We start from the raw sequence: 22,561 nt of genomic DNA, 5'->3' as shown, positions 1-22,561 counted from the left end.
GATGATGCATGAGATGATATGCACTGTTGAGATAGATATGGAGCTCATGTGGCATTAGTGCATACTATGAATGTTGTGGATTCAAAACCATTCTATGTGAAAAGAATGAATGAAAGTTAATGATGTAAAAGATACCCAAACAATGTACTACTTTTCTCATTGGTTGCTCTTTAAGAATGTGAGATCCTTGGATGATTATTGTGGAGGACATGGTGATACCAAACTCTGTAGAATTCTGTTTAAGAGCGCGATATTGAGGCTCATTGTCCTCAACTACGGTAGTAAGAGATATTTTCTACCATTGAGACCCGAGGGGCCTCAATTGTTAAGCATTATTCTGATGTCACTCTGAAGAGCAGATGCATAATAGATTAATAAAATACTATTATGTGTGAAAAAATACCCCTGGGGATTGCTTTGTATTTTGATTTTTGCCTGTGAACAATACTCACAATGGGGTTAGGAGGAAACTTAAATTGATTGCAAGTAACATGATTAGGCATTCAAAAGTAAGCATCAATAAGAAAGATAAAAGTTATCTCATGCATTATACATTAGTTTTTGTATATTATATGATTGAAAGCATATTTGAATTGTTTCACGGACTTTAACATTTTTTAGTGTTAATGTTTATTAGATTTATGCTTTATGTCTTATTGTTGGATTATGTAAGATTTCATACAATAACTGTGGTTTTCACCCATTGTTTCATATTCTTAGGTAGTGAGACTCAGACATAGGTAGTGTGATGGCGGAACTAGTGCTCGAGAGGAAGGATCTATGGGTTATTGGGTGTTCTTTTTCTAAGCGGATGACTTGAATGAAAAAATTGTGAACTTAATTTGAAGTTTATGAAATTTTCATTATTAGTTTGAAATATTTCTTCATCAATGGTTTGAAATGAATGGTTGGTTTAATGGTGGAACATGGGTTTTGAATTTGTGATGTGCCCCAGATCTTTGGGATGTATTTATGTTTTTATATAAAGACTTCTTTTTAAAAAATTCAAGATATTCATGATGATTTGTGGGGTCGTTACATTGCTCTTTGAACATTTTATGTTTTGTTGCGGTCCTTTTTAGTTTTTCCCTCTTTCTCAACCTTCTTTTTGCCATCCTCCTTAGCTGTATTCTCCCTCATGAGCTTTTAGAATTAAATCATATGCTTTCTATACTTTGTTATATTATTCTGAAAAAAAAGTTATTATCAAATAATTAACTATAGATTATATTCTAAATACTTAACAAAACAACACATATAAACACATACCTATGTAAAGTTCAATTCCTTGATTCTGCCCAAGCACTAGATGTACATTGGATAAAGATACCATAATCTATACCAAGTCAAGAACATGTACATATATGAATTGAGTTAACAAACATATGCAATTTTTTTTGTTGAGGAATACTATCAATGGGACATATCATCCAATCAGTATAACAATTGTAGCCAAATCACGCCGCAAAAAAATAGACCTACAACACTAACATTAAACCTACCGAGTACAAGAGAGTAATAAGCATATTATTGAATAAGTAATGTTATTATACTAGTGCTCTGATGTTCTTATTTGCATTTGTTGTGTTGCCTAAGGAATTATACAACTTGAACTCCTTCACATTCATATATATTTTCCAAAGAATCCATTGTTGGTTACCCCAACTAACAAGAGTTAAGATTTGCAATATAAATCAAGTTTAAAGTTGTGCACGTGCAAATTTATGTTTTATAAGTACTCAAAGTTGTTGAGCAAATACCCTGTCAGCTTCATTGAAAGGATATGACAATTGGTCAGTCTCCAAACATGAACGAGCTCTATCTTGCATCCCTTTAGTTTTTGATCATTTGTTGTGAACAGATTAATGTTTATCAGTTAGTTTTTATTAGTCGGTAGAAAAATATTAGAAACCTCACTTTCGAGACTCACGGAGAAATAGGGGTAAGATAAATGGTCTTTGGTAGTTCCCTTCCATCTGTCATTCCTTCTTGTGGGTCAGTTCAAGTCTTTCTATGAATCTTGCTAGATATTACATGAAATCAATATGTGATACATTCTTGTTATATTTAAATAAGTGTGCATACAAATGTAACAAAAGAATGAACAAACGAACGTATAAACCTAACACTTACATTATTTTCCAATAAAGTTTTTTCGTAATATTCATACTCTTTAAATTTTGGTAGCCTTTTGCTTTCTGTGTCAATAACATGTTATTATCACTAATTGAAAAATGAATATAAACATATACATAAAATTGTAACACTAGTTGTATATACACGACTCAGAACATTGATTGTGCCTCAAGAAGCACAATTGGATCCTTGCTTAGGGTCGGGGATGGGGGTTTATATCCCTTTCTGCTGCGATGTTTTCCTTTGTATTTATAAGTATTCATCATGAACTACCTAAGATATATATATATATATATATATATATATATATATATATATATATATATATATATATATATATATATATATATATATATATATATATATATGCATAAGACATTAGAGTAGTTTATTCAAAATCACTAGATAAATACAAAGATGTAAATAAATAATTCATTAAATAACTCTTAACAAATATACATTTTGCAAAGCATCTAACATGTAAAAAATCCTAACCATAGTCAACACTAAATAATAAATCTAGTGGTAAATATTAAATAAAACATAAGGAAACGTACAAAAAGCATCTACAACAACAACCAAACACAAATATGCATGAGGCTATTAAATGCTCATATCTATAAATAAAATAAAAAGTTTGAAATGAAATAACACAAATGTTCAATGGGCTATGAAACTCACCTTTCAACTTAACCTTAGAATTCGATGCAATGCGAAGGATACCATAACCTCGTTGGAATGCAAAAAAAAAAATTATGAGAATCGCTTGAAGGGAATGGTGAAAATGCCTAGGGTTTTAGAGAAAAAAATGGTCAGTGTTCTTTCTAGAGACAAGCGAGAAAAAAAATAAAATAAATAAAAATGACTTTGTATATGATTCAATGAGAATGTGAATTTCGTGAAACTTTGCAATGTATTATATGCGTAGATCACCACTTATTTGTTAATCTCTTTGAGGGTTAGTTACTCAAATGATATATGCACGACCCTATGCAAACTTCGAACTATATATGTGAATTTAGTAGAATTTTTAAGTTTCAGTTACTGAAAGTTTACATATTTGGTCATGCGATCTTCGTACAATATATGTGAATTTAGTAAAATATTTATGAAGTTTTTACAAGTTTTAGTTACTGAAAGTTGGAATATTTGGTTATGCAAACTTTATACAATATATGAAAATTTAGTAGAATATTTATGAACTTCTACTTACTGAAAATTCACAAATATAGTTATAAGGACTTCGTGAGGTCCACAAAAAAACATGTGAATCTACACTTAAGTGAGTGTTTGCGATAGTTAATGAGCAGACCAATATATCGCACAAACCTCAGGTGATCTGCTGTGCAAAGCTTAAAATGCTCATTTTGAAGCCGAATTTTTGCGATTTTGAACATATGATGGATCTTAAAAAATTATAAGATTTTTTGAAAAATGCATCATTTTTTGTCACGATCATGTTTTTTATGACCAATAAGCTTAAAGACACTTTATAGGGATGCTAATCTTATGCTTAAAGTCATCAATAAAGAGCATTAAAGTACTTGAAAAGGGTTCAAATGCATCACTGCCTTTGGCAGGTAACATGAATTTTCTACGAAAGTGCCACTAGAAAGTAGACTAAGAACGTATAATGCTGTCAGTGCAGATTTGCTTTTTTAACATGGATTTCAATCTGAACAGGAACATGTCCATCAACTCCCTAAAGAAAAAGGAAATAATAATTTACTTCAGGAAATAACCTTTTTGTACATAGAAGATCATAATAAGTGCAATCAACATCCTTCTGAAAGATAAAAAGCAGCACTAGGGGCTATCAGTGGGACAACCTGTGGACTAATAAACCCAGGATAAAAAGCAGCACAAGGGGGCTGTCTGTGAGACAGCCTGTGGACTAATAGACCTAATGGACACTAACCACAATATGTGTAAGGAATAAGGAACCATATATGTTTGAGGTTAGTGGTGATCACACTTATCATATTATTTTTTTAATAAAAACACTGGGAAGGCCCAGAGATCTATTAAATTAAATAATCAAGTACAAATGATCACCCATCTATGGCTAGCCAATCGTGTGGCTTGTCCTTCCATTACAAAGCATCAGACGATCTCAACAAGAGGAGAACAAAGCTCATTGCCAACATAGGCCCTTTATACAAAACACTCTGGACAGTAAAAGATCTCGAAAAGACGGATCCTTGTGAACCACGTAATCTTCCTTCCATTGCAGCAATGATTTTCCTCCACCAACTCGGATTATTTGAGATAAGCTGAACGTTAGTGCCATGTTGCACTTCTGAAAAAATGGGGTGACAAGCCTCTCCGAAAGACGCTCATCATATTTGTTTTTCAATATTTTGATTTAGGAAAATTTTCAAACACACACCTAAACTTTAGGAGGCCATAAAAAACACACTTAAGTTTTTGATATTATTAGGAAACTAAATTTATGTTCCATTAACTATTTTTTTACTTGGTGAAACCACCCCAGCATCATAGACCTGGTCTCGCTGGCTCTGAATGGCGTACTTACAGTCAAAGTCATGCCCCGGGGAGTCACCATGCTTCAGCTTGCGCAGGAGGTAACACTCATGGGATTTGAACCTAGATCACCCGTGTTCCATTAGTTAAAAACACATTTCCATAGGTTTAACTTGGACCATCACTTTGAGTTAATAAGTAACTGATTTACCCTCAACAATTTTTTTTTGAAAAATAAAAATAAAAAACACACCTAAAATTTTGGTGATAATATAGCAACATGCCCAAGTTTTGGTAATTACAGCATATATTTAATGGCAGCTTCATCGGAAAGTAAACCCTGAATTTTTTAAACTTAACGATGAAAAAGCTTAGGTGAAAACTTATGTGTGTGTTTATTATCACTCAAGTTTCTAGATGTGTTTGAAAATTCCCTTTAATTTAGTAAAGTTCCTTGCAGCAAAAGAATTTCTATTAACCGATAAGAGGTTGGCGCAACTGACTTCTGGTGTTGACTTGAACTGTGTTTAAAATTAACCGGCCAGAATCCAGAACTGATTTAGATGAGTTGAATTCTTCAAATTTCAAATTATGTAAAGAATTTATATATGAGGTCAAATGGATGGTTGAGAAATTTAGCAGCAACTTTTTTCATCAGTTGAAATAAAAAACTAATCCAAAATCTTTTCTTTAGCAAACAATACAACATTCTGAAAAGTTGACAGGTTGGCAATATCTAGAAATTCATACTTTGGTAGCCAACATATTGTTGGAGTGTATGTACGAATCAACATGTAACACACAATTCTGAAGCCATTCACCTACAATTAATTTTACCAATGCCATACGTGCTGATCCAGTCTCTTCACACCAAGCACACAGTAATAATATCGAGTTTAATCTCCTTTGGTATACAGGTACAGGCAACAATATAAATGGAAAGGAAACCATACCTACTAGGCTTACCTCTTTTTTTTCATTTTTTTTTTTTGCTTTTTTGCCATTTTGGGAATCCTGTAAAACCATCTAAGCAAGAGCAACCATACAATCTACTCATAACACACTTGTCCAGATCAAGTTTAGTTCAAACAAACAACCTGATTGAAATTCTCAGCTTTCAGGATTGATAAATAGGCTGCAATCTATCCCTTTGTCACTGAATGCTGATACAAGCTTAGGGAAAAGCTTGGCTAGCATTATTTTAAAACCAGCAGAACTGCTACTGTCACCACCTATAATCTTGCCATCCGCAGAAACACACCCAACCTGAGCACCATTCATATAAGCGTTACAGGCCAAAAGAATTGATTGTGCGTGCCTCTTGAAGTGTTCCTCCAAAAGGGATTCAAAATTCTGCAACAAAAAGTGAGCTTATTGATTAAGACAACTAATTGCCATACCTAGATTCTATATATCCAACAAATACTCCTGCTTGTATCAGTATCTTTTTCAAAATATAAACTATCAAATCCACTTCCTCAACTTGGGTCCTTTGTGCTCAAGTTGCATAATCCTAGTCACCACCAGCTTGACTTGCAATGCAATTCAAGCAAAAGGCTATAAAATTCATTTTTTTTTCCAAGACTGAACTGTAAACTTCCAGCCGCAAAGGATCTAGTCCTTTATAGGGATGGGCCAGGTCAAGCAATTCTTTCTAATTCAGAGTGCATTTATGAAACAGTGTCTCAAATATAAGCTGCTTACAAGTTCAAAGTATAAAGATCATTAGGTGTTAAATAACTGAAGATTTCATAGGTGAAACTACATACCTTTGGCGGTTTCCGAAGCAAGTATAGCATTGACTTCCACGAAAGAAGAAATGCATTCTCATTGTAAGCAATAGAATTCTTCTCTCCTTCAGCCTTTCCAATTTGCTTATCATACCCGGCCTCATTAAAATATGGTTTAGCATTAAGTACGAGTGCTTGGAGGGATACCAACACTTGAAGAATAGTTGAGCTTGCTGGATTCCAAACTTCACTGCCTGTGCCGGTCCATGTATTCAAGAGGCTAAGACAGACATGTCCAGACTTATACAAGTTTGGGTTCAATTGAAGTCCTCCAGAGATGTAGTGAACCAACTGTAATGTATAAGAATAAACTGAGATCTGATTCATGTAGGAAATTTTCATCCACAAGTGGCTAAGGATGAATATAGGAGATGAACTCTTACTAGTCATTGGATATATCCAATGGCTAAAATAAAGAGACTGAGGCAGGGTGGCGGCGGGGGCATATTACTCCGGGATAATATTTGTACACACGCATTTTTATGTACTTGCACATATATCCATTTATTCATATATGTGTCCACTGTATATGCATCTTCTTGATTCATCTATCACAAATAGCTGACTATTTGTCTGCAAATGATGGCAAGGCATTCTAAATTGCATGAAGTTGTCTGAAACGACAAACAACAGGAACTATTAAAGACAAGGGGGGGGGGGGGCATATTACTCCGGGATAATATTTGTACACACATTTTTATGTACTTGCACATATATCCATTTATTCATATATGTGTCCACTGTATATGCATCTTCTTGATCCATCTATCACAGATAGCTGCCTATTTGTCTGCAAATGATGGCAAAGCATTCTAAATTGCATGAAGTTGTCTGAAATGACAAACCACAGGAACTATTAAAGATGGAGACTTTGAAGAAGAGAATTCTTTTTATCACTTTGTAATGCTTTAACTTTGTAAATAAGTGCTAGTGTTCTCAGCCATGATTCTGATAAGCGAGGCTTCTGATCCTCCTATTATAAGCACTACTGGTCAACCGACCACACAAGGATGGAAACAAAGCAATAAAGGGTCCTAAAATTATAAGTTCCAGGAAAAAGAAAGAAAAAAGCATGTATTAGATGTCACAATTCAACATTTTCTGAGGCTATATGAGATGATTTGACTTATGCATGTCCAGAACATGAAAAGGATACATACAGGAGGTTCGTACGGATAATCTGGAGGAAGGAAGATATCAAAAAAGAAAAGGCCATCATGATAAGGAGTCCCTGGTGCTCCAGCAATGGCAGCCCTTAAGAGATCAGCCCTGTCTTCATAAACTCTAACATATATGGAATCTGTCAAAGGCAACAGAGTAATTCTCAACAAACTATGACCATATGAAAAATGTGAGTTAACACAGCCACAAGTTGCATTGAAAGGCAAAGTTGAATAGACTTAGAGAGAGAAAGAAGCATGAAACTGTTGTACTAAATGATTGCATTATCGGATCACTATGTCATAACAAACTAATTCATTTCTTGCCATATTTGATGTTCAAGAAAATTATAATTTACCAGGTAAATCTTTCTCCAAGATGCTCCATTCTTGACTTATCTTCTTCAGCCAACTATTCTTCTGTCAAAATTAGGAACAATCTTTGTGAAATAACAAAATGGAAAATAAAACTACAGTTCATTGGCATTTGGTTCTTACCCGAGGTATATTTGATTCTTGACCCAGAAAATGATGATCTAAATAATCTTCAACGATGTCAAATTTCCCAAACTTCCTTGATTCATCAGTCTCTCTAAAGAGTGGAATTTGTTCATATTTATCTTCTACAAGCTCTTTTAGACCTGCCTGCCCTAGTACAGGTGAGTCACTTGATATAAGCTGGTGCTTCCTGGTCACTGCATCATGATGCTCCTCATGCCTTGGTTTGCATAGGAACTCACTACCATTCTCATCTGCCATAACTGGATTTCCTATCTCAAGATGGTAATCATTGGGAAGATGACTGGAACAGCTTGATTTCATTTTAGCTGAGAATGAAGTAGAACCTCGCGAACCAAAAATGCTGCAAGCAATATTAGTCAGAAAGTCGATGGCTGCTCGAGGAATTGAGAGGGCATCAGCTTCCCATGAATAATTGCTGCAGTTGTCATTTCCAGAACACAATGTAACCTTGTCCAAAGTATCCTGAATAACCAATTCATGTTCTTAGAACATCATGTGTTGTTCACTACATACACATACCATACATATGAACACGAGTACAGAAATAGAATAAAATTATCGCACCTTCTTTGCATTCTTATTTTGACTATAATTGTCAAATTCAAGGGTGAATTCACTGTCACTAACTTCAATGCTTTCATTTTGGAGTAATGCAGCAGATGTCTGTTCCTCGTCTCTATTAACTGTTACAATTTCATGGGGGCCAACCTGAAAATTTGCATCAAATAGTAGCTCAATATTGAATTCACATGTAAAATAATTTTCTTCTTATAAGGAGAAAAACAAAAAGTTCAAGAAATGCAATACATCAAAAGATACAGTTTCAGAAACCAATGCAATTACATGAACACAGATAAGAGAGACTAGGTACATCCATTGGACAATTCGAAAATCAAAACTTGGTTACCAGGACAAAAGAGCTAGATCTATCAGGAATTCACTGTGAGCAAAGAATACCACATGGTTGCTGAAAGTGAACTATCCTGTCAAGGAGTTCAGTTGTACACCATATAGTACACAGAAAATCACTTGTTCAGCCACAATGGAATTCCATCAAATGGAACAGATCAATTCAAAGCACAATGCAGGTCATAGGGAAAAACCATTATGCTCAAGAAATGTGAAATTACTAATGCAGAATCAAGGTCACCAGCGCATTACTTGGACAAGCCAGGTGCTCTCATTTTCTGGCCCAACAATAAGGGACCAACATAAAACATAGATCACATAAACCAACCCAAACAAGTAAATGGATGGTAAAATATCCACAAATGTGTAAATGGTTATACATTGTCAGCTCCCTGAGTACAAATATCTAAAAACTAAATAAAAGAAAATTTGACAATCTTATATATGGAATATTTCAGCAACTAATAGAAAAAAATCACTGTCCTCAACAGAAAATATCCAACTGAATATATTGCCCATACACATTCAGCCTGTGATGAAAACCTTTCTCTTACCATCAACATTATTATTTATATATCAGCAATCCAAATGCTATACTGTAGGTTATGGTTTCTGAAACAAACAGTTGCCTTTTTTTCTTGGATCGCTTCTGGCTCCTCCCCAGCAGGTTCCCTACCTCTCAAAAGCCATCAATCCACAGGCCAAACTTGAAGCCAAATTCACCATGGAGAACAACATTTACTAGCTTGAAATTCACAAGGATAGACTGATGCACAAAAGCAACCATACAGTCTCAGAGTCTCATGCAAGCATCATTTGATTTTAACCATTTAACAGATCTCACAAGTATGTGAAATCAGCCCTCTATGTGATGTATGTAGATGATGCATTTGCAGTGATCAATATGAGGCGATGCAGGTCTCTTGTCTGTTCAGGAGGCATTTGATTGCATGGACAGGACTGTGTAGAACAGTCCTGTCTGGACGCTGCTGGCTGGAACTGTCTGGACACTGCTAGCCGGGTGCAGAGGTGTCTTGGACAAGCAGAGTTCTTGTCTCAGGTGTTCTGCTCATTTTTCTTTTTACTTTTTTCTTTTTTTGGTTTTTGTCTCGGATGTCCTGGACACCACTGTTCCAGGTGGAGGGTGCGTGGGACAGGGCATCCTGTGTGTCTGCTGTTTGCATTGGGTGCAGACAGCAGTGACCCATGGACACTGCTGTCCACACAATCAAACACCCCCTCAATGTAACAAAAAATAATCTAGTTCAGATGTTAACCTAAAGTTAATCACAGCATTAGAAGTGAATTTGAGTTATGCAGTACATCAATCACGTAATTATAAGTACACAATGAACATCAAATGTGCTGAAACTGAAAAAGGTAAAGATAGAAGATGTGCACACCTTTGAAACAATTCCATTTGCCCATGTCACCTCAACGAGTCCATCTTTGAAGCCACTGACATGTCCAACACAAGATAAGAAAGATTTAGGTGATTCTCTACAACCTTCACTGATCTGCCTCTTGCACAATACATCTTTTCCAAATGCATGGTATGAGACTGTGTCTGGTGCAGTGGAAAGTTTCAGATCTTCTAGACCTTGGCTCTGAAATCTGCAAATAATCTCTCCAAGACAGTAGCAGTAGTCAGGATGCTCCACCAGTTCATAGACACTTACAATCTCCTCATAGAATTTTCCCTCAGATTCAGCACCTGCGCCAAGTTCATTGTTCATCCACTTAACCCTGGCAGTCCGTTCCTTCGCATCAACACTTTTAACAACTCCAACCTGCTTCCCACGTGAATCTTGTCCTTCCTCATCCGAACCTTTCTCTAACACAACATCTTCTGGCCAGAAGTCATGATCACCTATGTTACTGACCGGACACAGAGTGTGTGAGTCTAGTCCAGTGGAAACAATACCATCCTGCCATAAAACATCAACCTTAACCTTCCTCCTCACAATTACAAAAGCCTGATCACGATCGATATCTTTTTTCTTTAGCACACTGCCACATTTCAGCAGCATTTCATGAGCACCATGGACCTCTGTATCATGGTTCTCCTCCTGCTTTTTCCCTACTGAAAAGATACAGTAATCGCCGAGCTGCCAATTAGCATGCGGGAAAGGTAGCAACGCAGTCAGTCCTTTTGGATGCTGTAAGCGTCTAGGTGGAGGAGGCACAATGGTAGCACAACCAGCTGCTATTGCAGCAGTCCAGTTGATATAGACTGACTGAACTTCCACACAATTCACTATACCTTCACGTCGATTGGACTTCCATTCACCACATAACCATCTTGCATTCTTGAAAACAGTTGGAAGCCTACTTTTCACACGCTGACCAGGGTAGTAAAAATATTCAGAATCTTCCAGTAAATTTGGGGGAAGCGGTATAAGCATCGCACGATCAGGTTCGTCTATCATGCACATAGCCCCATCATCAAAAACAACTGTCACAAGGTCTGTTATCCCATCAACAACACCTAGCCAGGGGCCAAGAACTACATAGTCACCCACACAGAAGGACCTGATCCTGAGAAGGTCTTTGCTGTTTATGTGTTTTACAGTTTTTCCGTCAGCATTTTCCAAGTCTACAACAACATCAACATCAACAACTTTACCCAGTTGTCCCGAGGGATCCATCACAGAGCAAACAAGGTCACCATGCAGGAAGCTCCTCTCAAATGCCAGGAAGTCATCAATCTTCCCAATGCTTTCATCTAAACTTGAGAATATGCTCCGAGCTTGCCCTTCATACATGGACTCAATATCATCAAGATCGTCACTGTCACTGCTGTCTGTGACACTCCCCTTACCCTGTTCGCTGAACATGGTAAACATTTTTTTTTTGTTTTTCCTTTTTCTACACGTTAAAAGACACTCCTAGTACCTGCAACAGGACAACATCATTAATCAATTATACGTAGGGGAATCATTCATTTAGTGAGCGACATATTTTGGATTATGAATTTTCGATGTCCAGATGTGTTTTTGAAAGTGATAAAAATCAACAGGCCACAATATTTTGTATTCTAAAGTTTTAGATGCATTGTGAGCCGTAGATTTTTCAGGTTTAGAAAACATTCCTATATATCGTAAAGTCTTCGTGTAAAGCATATTTCTTACCACATAAATTATAAAAAATAAATATATAAGGTCTGATCAATGAGATGCTTAAGCATTGGAGAAGGGGTTTGTTGTAGATTTTGGACCTTCCTTTGGTTGGACTAACCCCTTCCTATATAGGGTAAGACTATGGTGCTCCAGGATCACCTATTCACCTTTTAGAAACTATCAATTTTCATAAGTCTAAAGTTTTTTTTTAATCAAATCGAACAGATATTATCTAAATGCATCTCTCAGTAAAAACAAGTTTTGAATCATGTGATTGTGATGTACATGTAGGGTATTGAAGATCTTAAAAATTCCACGGCCTGTTATCGAAATTTTATCACTTAAAAAATCTTACTTTTACGTACAAAAAACATGATCCAAGGCATGATTTCTATCAAATGCTGAGTACCTCACTTATATATTATATATAAAGGGTCATACCTCTGTACCCAGTGGAAGTCCCCTGCACCGGGGTGCTGGAGAGACATACTTCTGCTTTTCTGCAAGAAGTAACCGTCTTTATGGGTCTCTCATGCTGAAAGCCTTTACACTTACCATTGCACCAAGCAATGGCCCTCACACACGTGCGCACACATACATTTATACATATATGTGTCACATACAAGTATATTTTGAGAGAGAGAGAGAGAGAGAACCTTAGTAGTTGTCCGCAGAAGCTGAAACTTTACTTTTTCCAAAAGAAGAACCGCACTTATATTGTGGAACTGAATTCCTCAAACACGGCTGAAGCTTTTTTTTTTCTTTTTGAAGGAAATAAAGAAGGAACACGAATGAAGCTGAAATCTAACTTTTCTCAAAAGAAGAACCGCACTTATGTTGTGGAACTGAATTCCTCAAACACACGAACAGCTTTCAGTTTGTTCGAACCGATCCAACTGTGCAAGACAGTGACCGAGTTGACGATATCTCCACAATAAGTTTTGATTTGTTGATGATGCTCCAGGAGATAATATAATGCCAAAGGAGAATTGCCCAGTTAAAACCTTTAGAGGTTCTATCTGGAAGAGAAACTGATGAAAGGGAAAGAAAAAGAAATATGCCAAAGGAGATTTGCCCTGAAAGCAAATATTTCCTGAAATGGTTTTCCCGAGGGAAAGTCTCAGGTGAGACAACGTTGGTTGCCTTGAATCAACCTCAAAGTTGAAGATACAGCAGACTTAAAGAGTCCACTGAAATGATCTTCCGAGTCACTTGTAGAGAAAACTACCACACTTCCTTGTGCACCATCATGCAACTGAGAAGGACCATGTGTTTCCTTAGTCACCACCTCCACAACACCTGTAAAACCAACAACTACATGTTAAAACAATGAATTTTTAGTCAAAACAAAGTAACCATTAAAAATACAAGAGCACTAAGTTCATTTACAAGAGAAATTATATAAGATGGTTCATTACACCAACTTTCACAGGGAAATACTCGGTGTACCGTACCACCATCTTGGTCTAAACTACATGTTTATTCAATACATATGTTTGTTCAAGCCACCCAGTTACCACCACCGATCAGGTTGAAAGCTAGCTTGGTCAAAAGCAAATCAGTTGGTTTAGGTTATATATAGCTGGGTTCAAGTCAGTAGGTCCAGGTCCAAGCTCTGTCATCTTTGCACCAACTTTCACAGGGAAATACTCGGTGTACCGTACCACCATCTTGGTCTAAACTACATGTTTATTCAATACATATGTTTGTTCAAGCCACCCAGTTACCACCACCGATCAGGTCGAAAGCTAGCTTGGTCAAAAGCAAATCAGTTTGGTTTAGGTTATATATAGCTGGGTTCAAGTCAGTAGGTCCAGGTCCAAGCTCTGTCCTCTTTGCACAAGATGAGCGACCAGATGGATTTAGATTATGTCAGCAGGTCAAGCTGGGTAAGACCAGGAGTTAATTCCCCTTGGCCCATCTCATAACCCTGTTCTCAGTATACGACCTTACTGCATGGAATCCAAATTAAGCTCAAAGCTTCATCCCACAATCCATGGTCACATCATATAAACGCACCAAGACGTGGACTACTGGTGAAATGGATCGTATACGAATATGCGACTATGAAACGGGGTCGCTGTTCCTGGAGGTCAGTTTCTTTGTGTAAAAATAAAAATTCTTAATCATAAAAAAAAAAAAACAAGAAATGAAGCAAAACCCGTTGCATAAACTTTGGCACAGATAAATAGGAGGTCTTGGGGCAAGCTTTCCACATCTTCAAGCAGCAACAGATGTTCCCTCTGTAGCTTATGAGAGCTTCATTTGAGGGCAACTTATAAATGTCACTAAGTTGAAGGGACATCAAAAGTTCAAAATTCATTGGCTTGCATTTTGCAGGGGCAACCGAAGCTGGGTGTAGTCTCTAGTGGGCAAGAAGACAAGGGTTTTTCTTTTTGGTTACACAAAAAAATGAACAAAATACAGACTTTAAGTTTTTTTCTTAAGAAAAAAAAAATACCAAACGGCCTCAAAGGGGTGATAGTATAATTTACGTGGACCGTGGGGATTGTCCTTTGTATGACACTTGATCTTAGTCCTTTCTATGACACAAATGACGTTTTTTTTAGGTATAAATTGACAGGTTAGGGTGATTAGATGATGATTCATTATATGAAGGAAAAAGGAAAACAAAAACGACTACCTAAGAAAAGGACACAGCAGGTGCTCCCACGTCAATTTCATATGCAGAAGTGGCATGCATCGTGGAATTTTCAAGAGTATGATTCTCCAAAAACTAAAAAGCCTAGGTTAATTGGTTTTCAAAATTTTCCTCATGTTTACACGTGGCAGCATGACAGCACTGGCTTGATTTTCAGGAATCGTAAGCGGTCACTAGGAGGGCTACCAACGTATTCATAAGGGGCATGATAAAACTGAAGGGTACTGTGTGTGGACAAACATTGAGAGGGCTTGATTTTAAAAAGCTATGGTTACCAACTATAGTAAAAGTAGAAGTAAAAGAAAGAAAAAGAAGTTTGTTTTTTTGTCGATAGGTTTTCTTAAATTTTACCTGTTGATAAAAAAAATAGATTTAAAATTAAATATTTAACTAGATAAAAATGCATAAAAGGAACAAAACTTATAGAAGAGCTCTCTCTCTCTCTCTCTCTCTCTCTCTCTAAATACTCGTAAACATAGAAAAACTAATGATGTTATGGAAATGACTAAAATGAAATATTGTTAGATTAGATTAAATTATATACTAGGTAATAAATTTGTTAAAAGAAAATTATTTCTTGACACAATCGTATGCTTAGAAGAAATAGGAAATTCATTAAGGTGAATTGGGAGATATCGATTCAGAGATTAATCGATCTGAATCACCCAACTTTTATCCAAGCTCAAAATTTATTAAAATAATATTAAAATATTTAAAAATATTTTTAATTATTTTTCAGATTTTTCTAAAAATTAGCCAGTTCAGGTCATTTGTGTCTCGATTTTCTACAAATACGATACGTACCGGGCCGATAGTGACAACATTGTTTATGAGAACTTTTCTACCCAGAACTCAGTCTTCCACTTTTTTCATCATATCCAGCATAGCATACCATCGTCTTGAACCTAAAAATGATGCCTCTTTATTGGACCTCACAAAATCTAAGGAGGATGCTTTTGAAATTAACAGAAAAGTGAAGAGGAGAATAGGAGATTTATAGGGAAAAAATTGTTTAGACGTGTCACATAGAGCTTTCGAGTCTTATTTTTTAAACTCAAAAGTATTTACACTAATTCATTTTGAAGAAGAAATACTTCTAATAATAGTCGGAAATCTCAGTTTCAAGATTTTTTTGCCAAAGGATAATCTCATGATATTAAAAAAAATGTTCTTTTTTTCAGGAAAATATCGGTATATTTTTTATATAAAAATATAATTAAAAAACATTAAAATACTTGTCAAACTGTTTAGTAGGAACTGGCTTTTGGATCACCGGAATCCGACCTGGTTTTCCCGACTATCCAAAAATCAATGGCTATGAAGGCATCAATTTTTCTTGACTCATAAAAACATGCTTTTTCATTGAAAAAACATGATCCAAGAGTTGATTCCTACTAAATCAAGCATGCTGAAGACATCTATCATGTGAGATTGTGTCAAAACGATTTGCACCATGAAATTCAAACACATTGTAGGAATATATATAGCGATATTTTGAAAATATCATGACTTTTTGAAATTAGATTGGTTTTTTGAAAATATCGCCATAAAATCATGATGTTTTCGTAATATCTCTGATATTTATAATCAATATGTTCATACATATATAAATTCTCATATACATAAGACAAAAATTACCTAGAGGCGACCATAAGAAACACTTAGGCCACATCAAACATGATTTTCTTTCTCATCCAAAAACACTAGGATCAAAACACAAAATAGTGCCTCAAAAGAAACGTCCCCATGGGACCAAATAGCAAAGCTAAATGCGTAGGAAAAAATAATCACGTGAATTTTAGAAGGTGATTTTCATGTGAGGGATAAAGCGGTGATTCTTTCATAAGAAAACATTTCCTAGCATTAATGAGAAACCATGTTAGCTTCTTTATTTATACTTCAACATATTAGTATAGAAAAAATATATTTATTGAAGTTAATAATATAATATCTAAACCTTTGGGTGGGTCATTTCTCCCCTCATTAGTCACTTAAGAGAGTTCCTTGACTAGAGAGCATTTCCTATCTTCGGTTCACAGCATAATTGTTTTTTTATTTCGACAGAGAAAGCTGGGGTTAAGCAGACCCCTACCAGTTATACAACCATATATACCATTGGGATTCGAACTTGCAACCCCCATTGGTATTCACAGCATAATTGTTAATGATTTTATGATGCAATATTTGGCCAATTTTCCTACGCAGGTATCCTCTTATGTATTGCAGGTAGTGGGTTTCTAGCGGGTGGAAGACCAAAGAACTGACCATCTAACGTGAATAGGTGGCCAGGTATTTCCCTTTTACCAATTGGTCTGGCCTCCAATCATTTTCCAAGGGCAGCCTATACTTTGAGATTGGCCTTGGATGGAAGGCTACTCAGGGAATATCAAGATCGGTTGCAAAAGAGTGGGGGTTCCAGACCAATGTTGCCGGTATCGGCGATATGTATCGTATCGGCAGAAAATCGATATGATACTAGTCTGAATAGGTTATTTTTTAATAAATATAAAAAATCCTTAAATTTATTTTTTAATTTTATTTTAATAGTTTTAACCAGAGTTACCATAAGCTTTAGGTAGGTGGGATGCTTGCTTCCCAGAAACTCGCTTCGAAAGAGCGATACTCCTCGCTTCTGAAACTTCCTAAAAATCTCGATTCTCACACACACACTTGGTCGGTGCTTACTATTGTCTCATGTTTCTTTTCATGTTTTTTATGCATTTTCTCACGCTTCCACTCACTTTTCATATAATTTCTCTAAAAAACCATGAAATATAAGAATAATCAATTTTATTTTAATTTTTATTTGCTACCTATTTTATTCATATTTAGTTACCTATTTCGCTTTCAAATTGAAACTTCGTTTCTCACTTTCTATAAATTTTGAAATGCTTTCCTGTATCATTTTTAGCTTTTGCTTCCTAGTTTGACAACATTGGTTTTAAGACACGATATGATGAAAACAAAATATTTTTAATTATTTTTTAGCCTATTCAAAATGATTCACTTGAGAATCAGTATTGGCCGGGTTGGCCAAACAATTCAGGGGATATTGACAATATTGTTCCAGACTGCAAACAGGTGTGACTTTGTCTTTGGTGGGTGAGGAAACAAATGATCATCTGTTTCTGCATTGTCAGTTGGCCTGTGTATGTACATTGTGAAGACAAGTATGCAGTCTTTTCTGGGTGTGGTGGAAGTTGCAAACTGACTTATTGCAAGCCTTGAAATATTGGGCTTCAATCCTGATGCGAAATAAGGAGATTAACAAGTGTTGGGTTTTAGCCTTCCAGCTGGTGGTGCTGTTCATATGGGAAGAACGCAATAGCATCATCTTCAAGAATGTGGAGACTAAGAAGGAGATTGGTCTGGCAAAGATGCTGAACCAGATTCGAGAGATTCTTCTTCCCGTACAGTGAAGAGTGAATCATCCGGTTAGTTTTAGATGCTATCAGATGGTGTCCTCCGCCTCCAGGATGGGTAAACGTGTCGGTGTTCAGCAGGTGGCCAGTGAGTGGGATACTCTATTACTGATGATAAAGGCTTTCATCTGAAAGTTGGGGTGGTTGTGTCGTCGATCAAGAGTGTGTGAAGATTCGTGAATGGTATTGGTGCAGAGAAATTTTACAAGGAATTCAGGCCAAGCTGATTATAATGGAGTGCACCATAATAGATGCGGTTTCAGCGATGAGCATTAATGCTTTGGAAGGAAGAGTGTGTTGGACATTTTAGATCGGGTTGTCCCTAAGTGTGACCCGGTTTGACACACAAAACACTAATGAAGGTTTTAGTGGAGAATTAGTGGGGAGGGAGTTACGTCACATTCAAATATGATACCTGAAGGGTTGATCACATACATGAATGCCATGTAAACCCCCAACTCTCCCCCCCAATATAAATTGAGGCATGGTTGTTTGATGAGTGCAACCAAGGTGTCCTTTCACATTTGGGTTCAAATCCGCTTGACAGCCTGACTTCATCATGGGCACATAACCTAGAAACCATAACCAGTATGTATTTTTTGCTTTACATACTTGTTATAGATTTTTATAAAGGACAACAATGGGTTATGGGCCCATGATGAGCTCAAGATGTCAAGTCGATGGCGAGCAAAATCCAAATGAGAAAAAGGAGGATACCTCGGTGGCACTCATCAAGCAGCCATGCCTCAATTTATAGTGAGAGGAAAGTTGAGGGGTTACATATTAACCACCTTCCCACTGATGCCTTACTAAAGTCTTCATTGGTGTCTTTTGTACTCAAACCTTGTCACACTTAGAGTTTGACCCGATACGACTGTCAATTGATCTCAGTGTGGTGGATTCTTTCTCCAATTTGAGGAGTTTATCAGAATGTGAACATCAAGAGGGTGCATCTTGAAAATCTTGGTGTCCTGGGTAACAACCGCTGTTGGAAGGATAAACCACCGGACTGGTTTGGCTTTGATATGTAATTTTTTGTTCATGCTAATACATCTCAATGTACTGGTAGGGGTCGGACAAACCCCAGCTGGATAATCCAAAAAAAAAAAAAATCTAAACCTACCATTAATGGTGTTAATCACAACATGCATCATGCTTGGGAAAAGAAATAAAAAAAAGGTGTGATTTGTTCTTTACGTTTCTTATGAATCTTTAATCGTTTTTTCTTCTCTCTCTTTTTTTTTAGTGAATTCTCGTCATTAAAATATGCAAGCCACACCAAGGAAAAGTTAAGATTTCTAGTGTTCATCCATACAAACCATAGTCATACAGTTCCTGAGCTCGGGTAACTACTAAATCCAAGTTCATTGCAGGAAACTTTAGTAATACTTTCTGTAGTTGCCAAAAATGGTACCAGGTACGGCCGTGCTGATATTGGCACACACATGAGGATTCAAAATGTTTAAAGTACATTATTGATGAATTCTTGACAGGGGTTCCTAATAAACATTGATACAGTTTTTAAGGCACAAGTTTCTAAAAATTTGATAAAAAAGTAAAACAATATTTTTAATATATAGCTTCATGGGTTAATATTTGGTGCCATTGAAGGCACTGAATTAAATGGAACTATTGAGTTGGAAATCATAGATTTTAGATTTTTTATGAATTGAATCCTATGGATATGACCTAGAAGTTTTGTTTAGTGGGAAATGAGTTTTGAACCATAGTCACAAATCTTGTTCTCAAGCTATTATAGGCGAGAGAATATCTCGGGATATTTTCAAAAAATGTTTTTGTCTGGTAAAAAAATATGAAAACCTCGGCTAATTAAAAATATATATTTTGAAAGAGAGGAAAAAATATTAGTTTGGATTGTAGATATTAAAAATAAGCGAGATCTTTGAAAATCTAAACATAATATCGTGAGATTTTCAGCGATATTTGTGACTTAGTTTCGAACCATATGATTGCCACACACAAGAGGTTTTTTAAGGGCTTCAAAAATTAACGGTTCATAATGCATTAAAATTTCATGATTCAACAAATCATATTTTTTTATAGAAATAGCACAATCCAAGATTTGATCCATAGCAAACAAAATCATCCTGAACACATCCATGTGGTCAGATTGAGTCGATAAAGCTTGAAACTATGATTTGTAGCTCAACAGTACCATATAATTGTATGCCTTCAATAGCACCAAATATTAACCCTATTTTTGATAAACATACATATGATTACAAATGTTTAAACATGCCTATTTAATCAATTACTAGTGTCAAATAATTTATTTGTATTTAAATTTGTGGGTGAGAAAGAATTAGTGGACCAGGGGACAATGTGGACCATTTATCTAGAAGAACCGGGATAAGGTGGTGGTAACTTTTAGTCCAGTCCACAATGCAGTTGCCAACTTATGCTACCATCTTTGGATAAGTGAGTGGCATCCAAACAAACCCTCATAAAAACAAATAATAAGTACAGATCAAATCCCCACTAACATCAAATCATGAACAGGTGAATTAGATGGTTGAATGTGATAGGGACCGAACTGGTAGAGTCGGACTATCTTCAACCGAGCGGTTTAGGGTTCGAATCCCATCGGAGAAATTTAACCCCAGCATCGACACCCAAAACAGAAAAGCTTGTAAAAAAAAAAAATGCTTTTTCTATAAATTAATCGAGCTCAGATTAATGAAAAGAACGTTTTGGCCGTTCGAAAAAACACAGAGAACAACATCCATGGGAAACGGGAATCGAGAGAAACAAAACCAGGCATTTTTGTCATTTGGTGGTACTCAATCGATTTTTTTCGTCATTTCACGACAATAAAAAAGAATAAAAATTTCCTCCAAAAATAGAAAGGATCCCTCGTCAGAGATTTCGTGTCGCAGAAAGAAAGGAACGCGAGAAATTCCGACGTACCTCTCCAAGGTTTTCGCTTTTCCGGCGAGCGAACAGAATCCGGTGAGAATTTCCAGTGGTCCTGCGGCGCAAGATGGAAGGCTCTGTCTCTGGATTTCTATTTCCTTCCTTTCCTTTTTCTCCTAAACCACAATAATTGCAGACTCGCTCGCAGTCTTCAGAGAGAGAGAGAACGAAAGGGGGGGGGAGAAGAAAGGAAATTTAGGGAAGGAAAAGGACGATATCAGGAAAGTCCGGCCTTCCCCAAATCCCACCGATCACGCCATTCCCTTCCCCACCACAACATATCACCACCAACACCCACTCTTTCCCTTCTTCTATTTCTTATTCTGAAAGATACAGACAAAGAAAGATGGGTGATGAAATAGAACGGAAGAGAGGAGGAGGAAATAGAAGGGAATAACAACAACAACAACAACACACCACAAAAGTATCGGTCGACTGTGGGCGCGTTCATATAAACAGTGCACCTAACAGTAGATTCCCCGGTTCCATTCGGGGATCCTCTCTCTCTCTCTTCCTTTTTTTCCTCACTTTTTTCTTTTCGTTTGTTTAAACTTCCAATAAATTGTGCATTGACGGTATTGGTGCTGTACTTTCTTATTATCTACCACATTAACCATTGGACTGGATGGGTTGAGACCGACTCCACTGGAGTTGGAGGTCTTGGGTCTTTTCCTTTTCCATGATCCAAGCTGGGTTTGGCTGGATCCCTACCAGCAGGGATGGGCATGGGGGCCAGCCCACCAGGGCTTGGGCGTATAAACAGGCCCAAGCCCAAAACTGGCCTTTTGGCCCAGCCCAGCTCGAACCGGGCTAACACAGGTTGCCTCGGCCTGTGTGTGTATATATATATAGAGAGAGAGAGAGAGTAATGTTACGGTGCTCTGACAGTACCTAGTCCCACCTACTAAAAATTATAGTTGTACGTTGCATCTTCTCAATCAAACCTTAAACCTTATAGATGTACTTAACATTGTTTATTTGATAAGAATCATACTTTAGATTACATTTTTTGAACATAAAAATAAGTTTTTTTAAGTTATAAAATTTTGTACATTACAGGCAGTTGATTTTTGAAGATCTTAAAAAACCTGCATGCATGCCATAATTAGATGATCCAAAACATGTTTTTAGGTGGGAATAGGTGCTCCCTATCATTACTTTATATATATATATATATATATATATATATATATATATATATATATATATATATATATATAGAGAGAGAGAGAGATGGGTGTAAAAGTTGGACAAAACCAACGTTGAATGATGCTCGTTCATCGATTTTCAAGTGTTTTGGATCATTAACGCGGTCACAAACCGCAGCTAATGACGGTGGAAAATACACATTTTAGCGGTGGTCTAGACTAAATGTGAATATTACACAAAAAAATGTTGTCTACCATTGATCAACGCGTGATCA

The 22,561-nt window shown here is 36.4% G+C and overlaps 1 protein-coding gene across 1 annotated transcript; it reads right to left on the bottom strand.

The window, feature by feature from the left end:
- Nucleotides 1-5,431: 5,431 nt before the first annotated feature.
- LOC149820162 (putative ubiquitin-conjugating enzyme E2 24) lies at nucleotides 5,432-21,564 on the bottom strand. Its single transcript, XM_089982208.1, has 9 exons — nucleotides 21,133-21,564; nucleotides 12,777-13,419; nucleotides 10,405-11,896; nucleotides 8,657-8,800; nucleotides 8,069-8,554; nucleotides 7,930-7,990; nucleotides 7,571-7,710; nucleotides 6,390-6,701; nucleotides 5,432-5,973 (listed from the first exon to the last, which is right to left on the bottom strand). The coding sequence occupies exons 3-9, from the start codon at nucleotides 11,845-11,847 to the stop codon at nucleotides 5,731-5,733; spliced, it is 2,829 nt and encodes a 942-aa protein (XP_089838334.1). The 5' UTR covers nucleotides 11,848-11,896; nucleotides 12,777-13,419; nucleotides 21,133-21,564; the 3' UTR covers nucleotides 5,432-5,730.
- Nucleotides 21,565-22,561: the final 997 nt, after the last annotated feature.

The sequence above is a fragment of the Nuphar pumila genome, chromosome 12, assembly GCF_984573655.1.
Source record: "Nuphar pumila chromosome 12, dmNupPumi1.hap1.1, whole genome shotgun sequence".
Classification (NCBI taxonomy): Eukaryota; Viridiplantae; Streptophyta; class Magnoliopsida; order Nymphaeales; family Nymphaeaceae; genus Nuphar; species Nuphar pumila.
Note: the sequence above shows the minus strand (reverse complement) of the source record. Positions and strands in the feature narration are given on the sequence as shown.

Bases quoted from the DNA above. Each gene is read 5' to 3' on its own strand.
- LOC149820162 (XM_089982208.1), bottom strand. From the start codon at position 11,847: ATGTTTACCATGTTCAGCGAACAGGGTAAGGGGAGTGTCACAGACAGC. The intron at 8,801-10,404 runs GTGTGCACATCT...GCAAATTTTCAG, and splicing joins CAAATGGAATTGTTTCAAAG to GTTGGCCCCCATGAAATTGT. The intron at 7,711-7,929 runs GTAAATTATAAT...TGCCTTTGACAG, and splicing joins CTTGGAGAAAGATTTACCTG to ATTCCATATATGTTAGAGTT.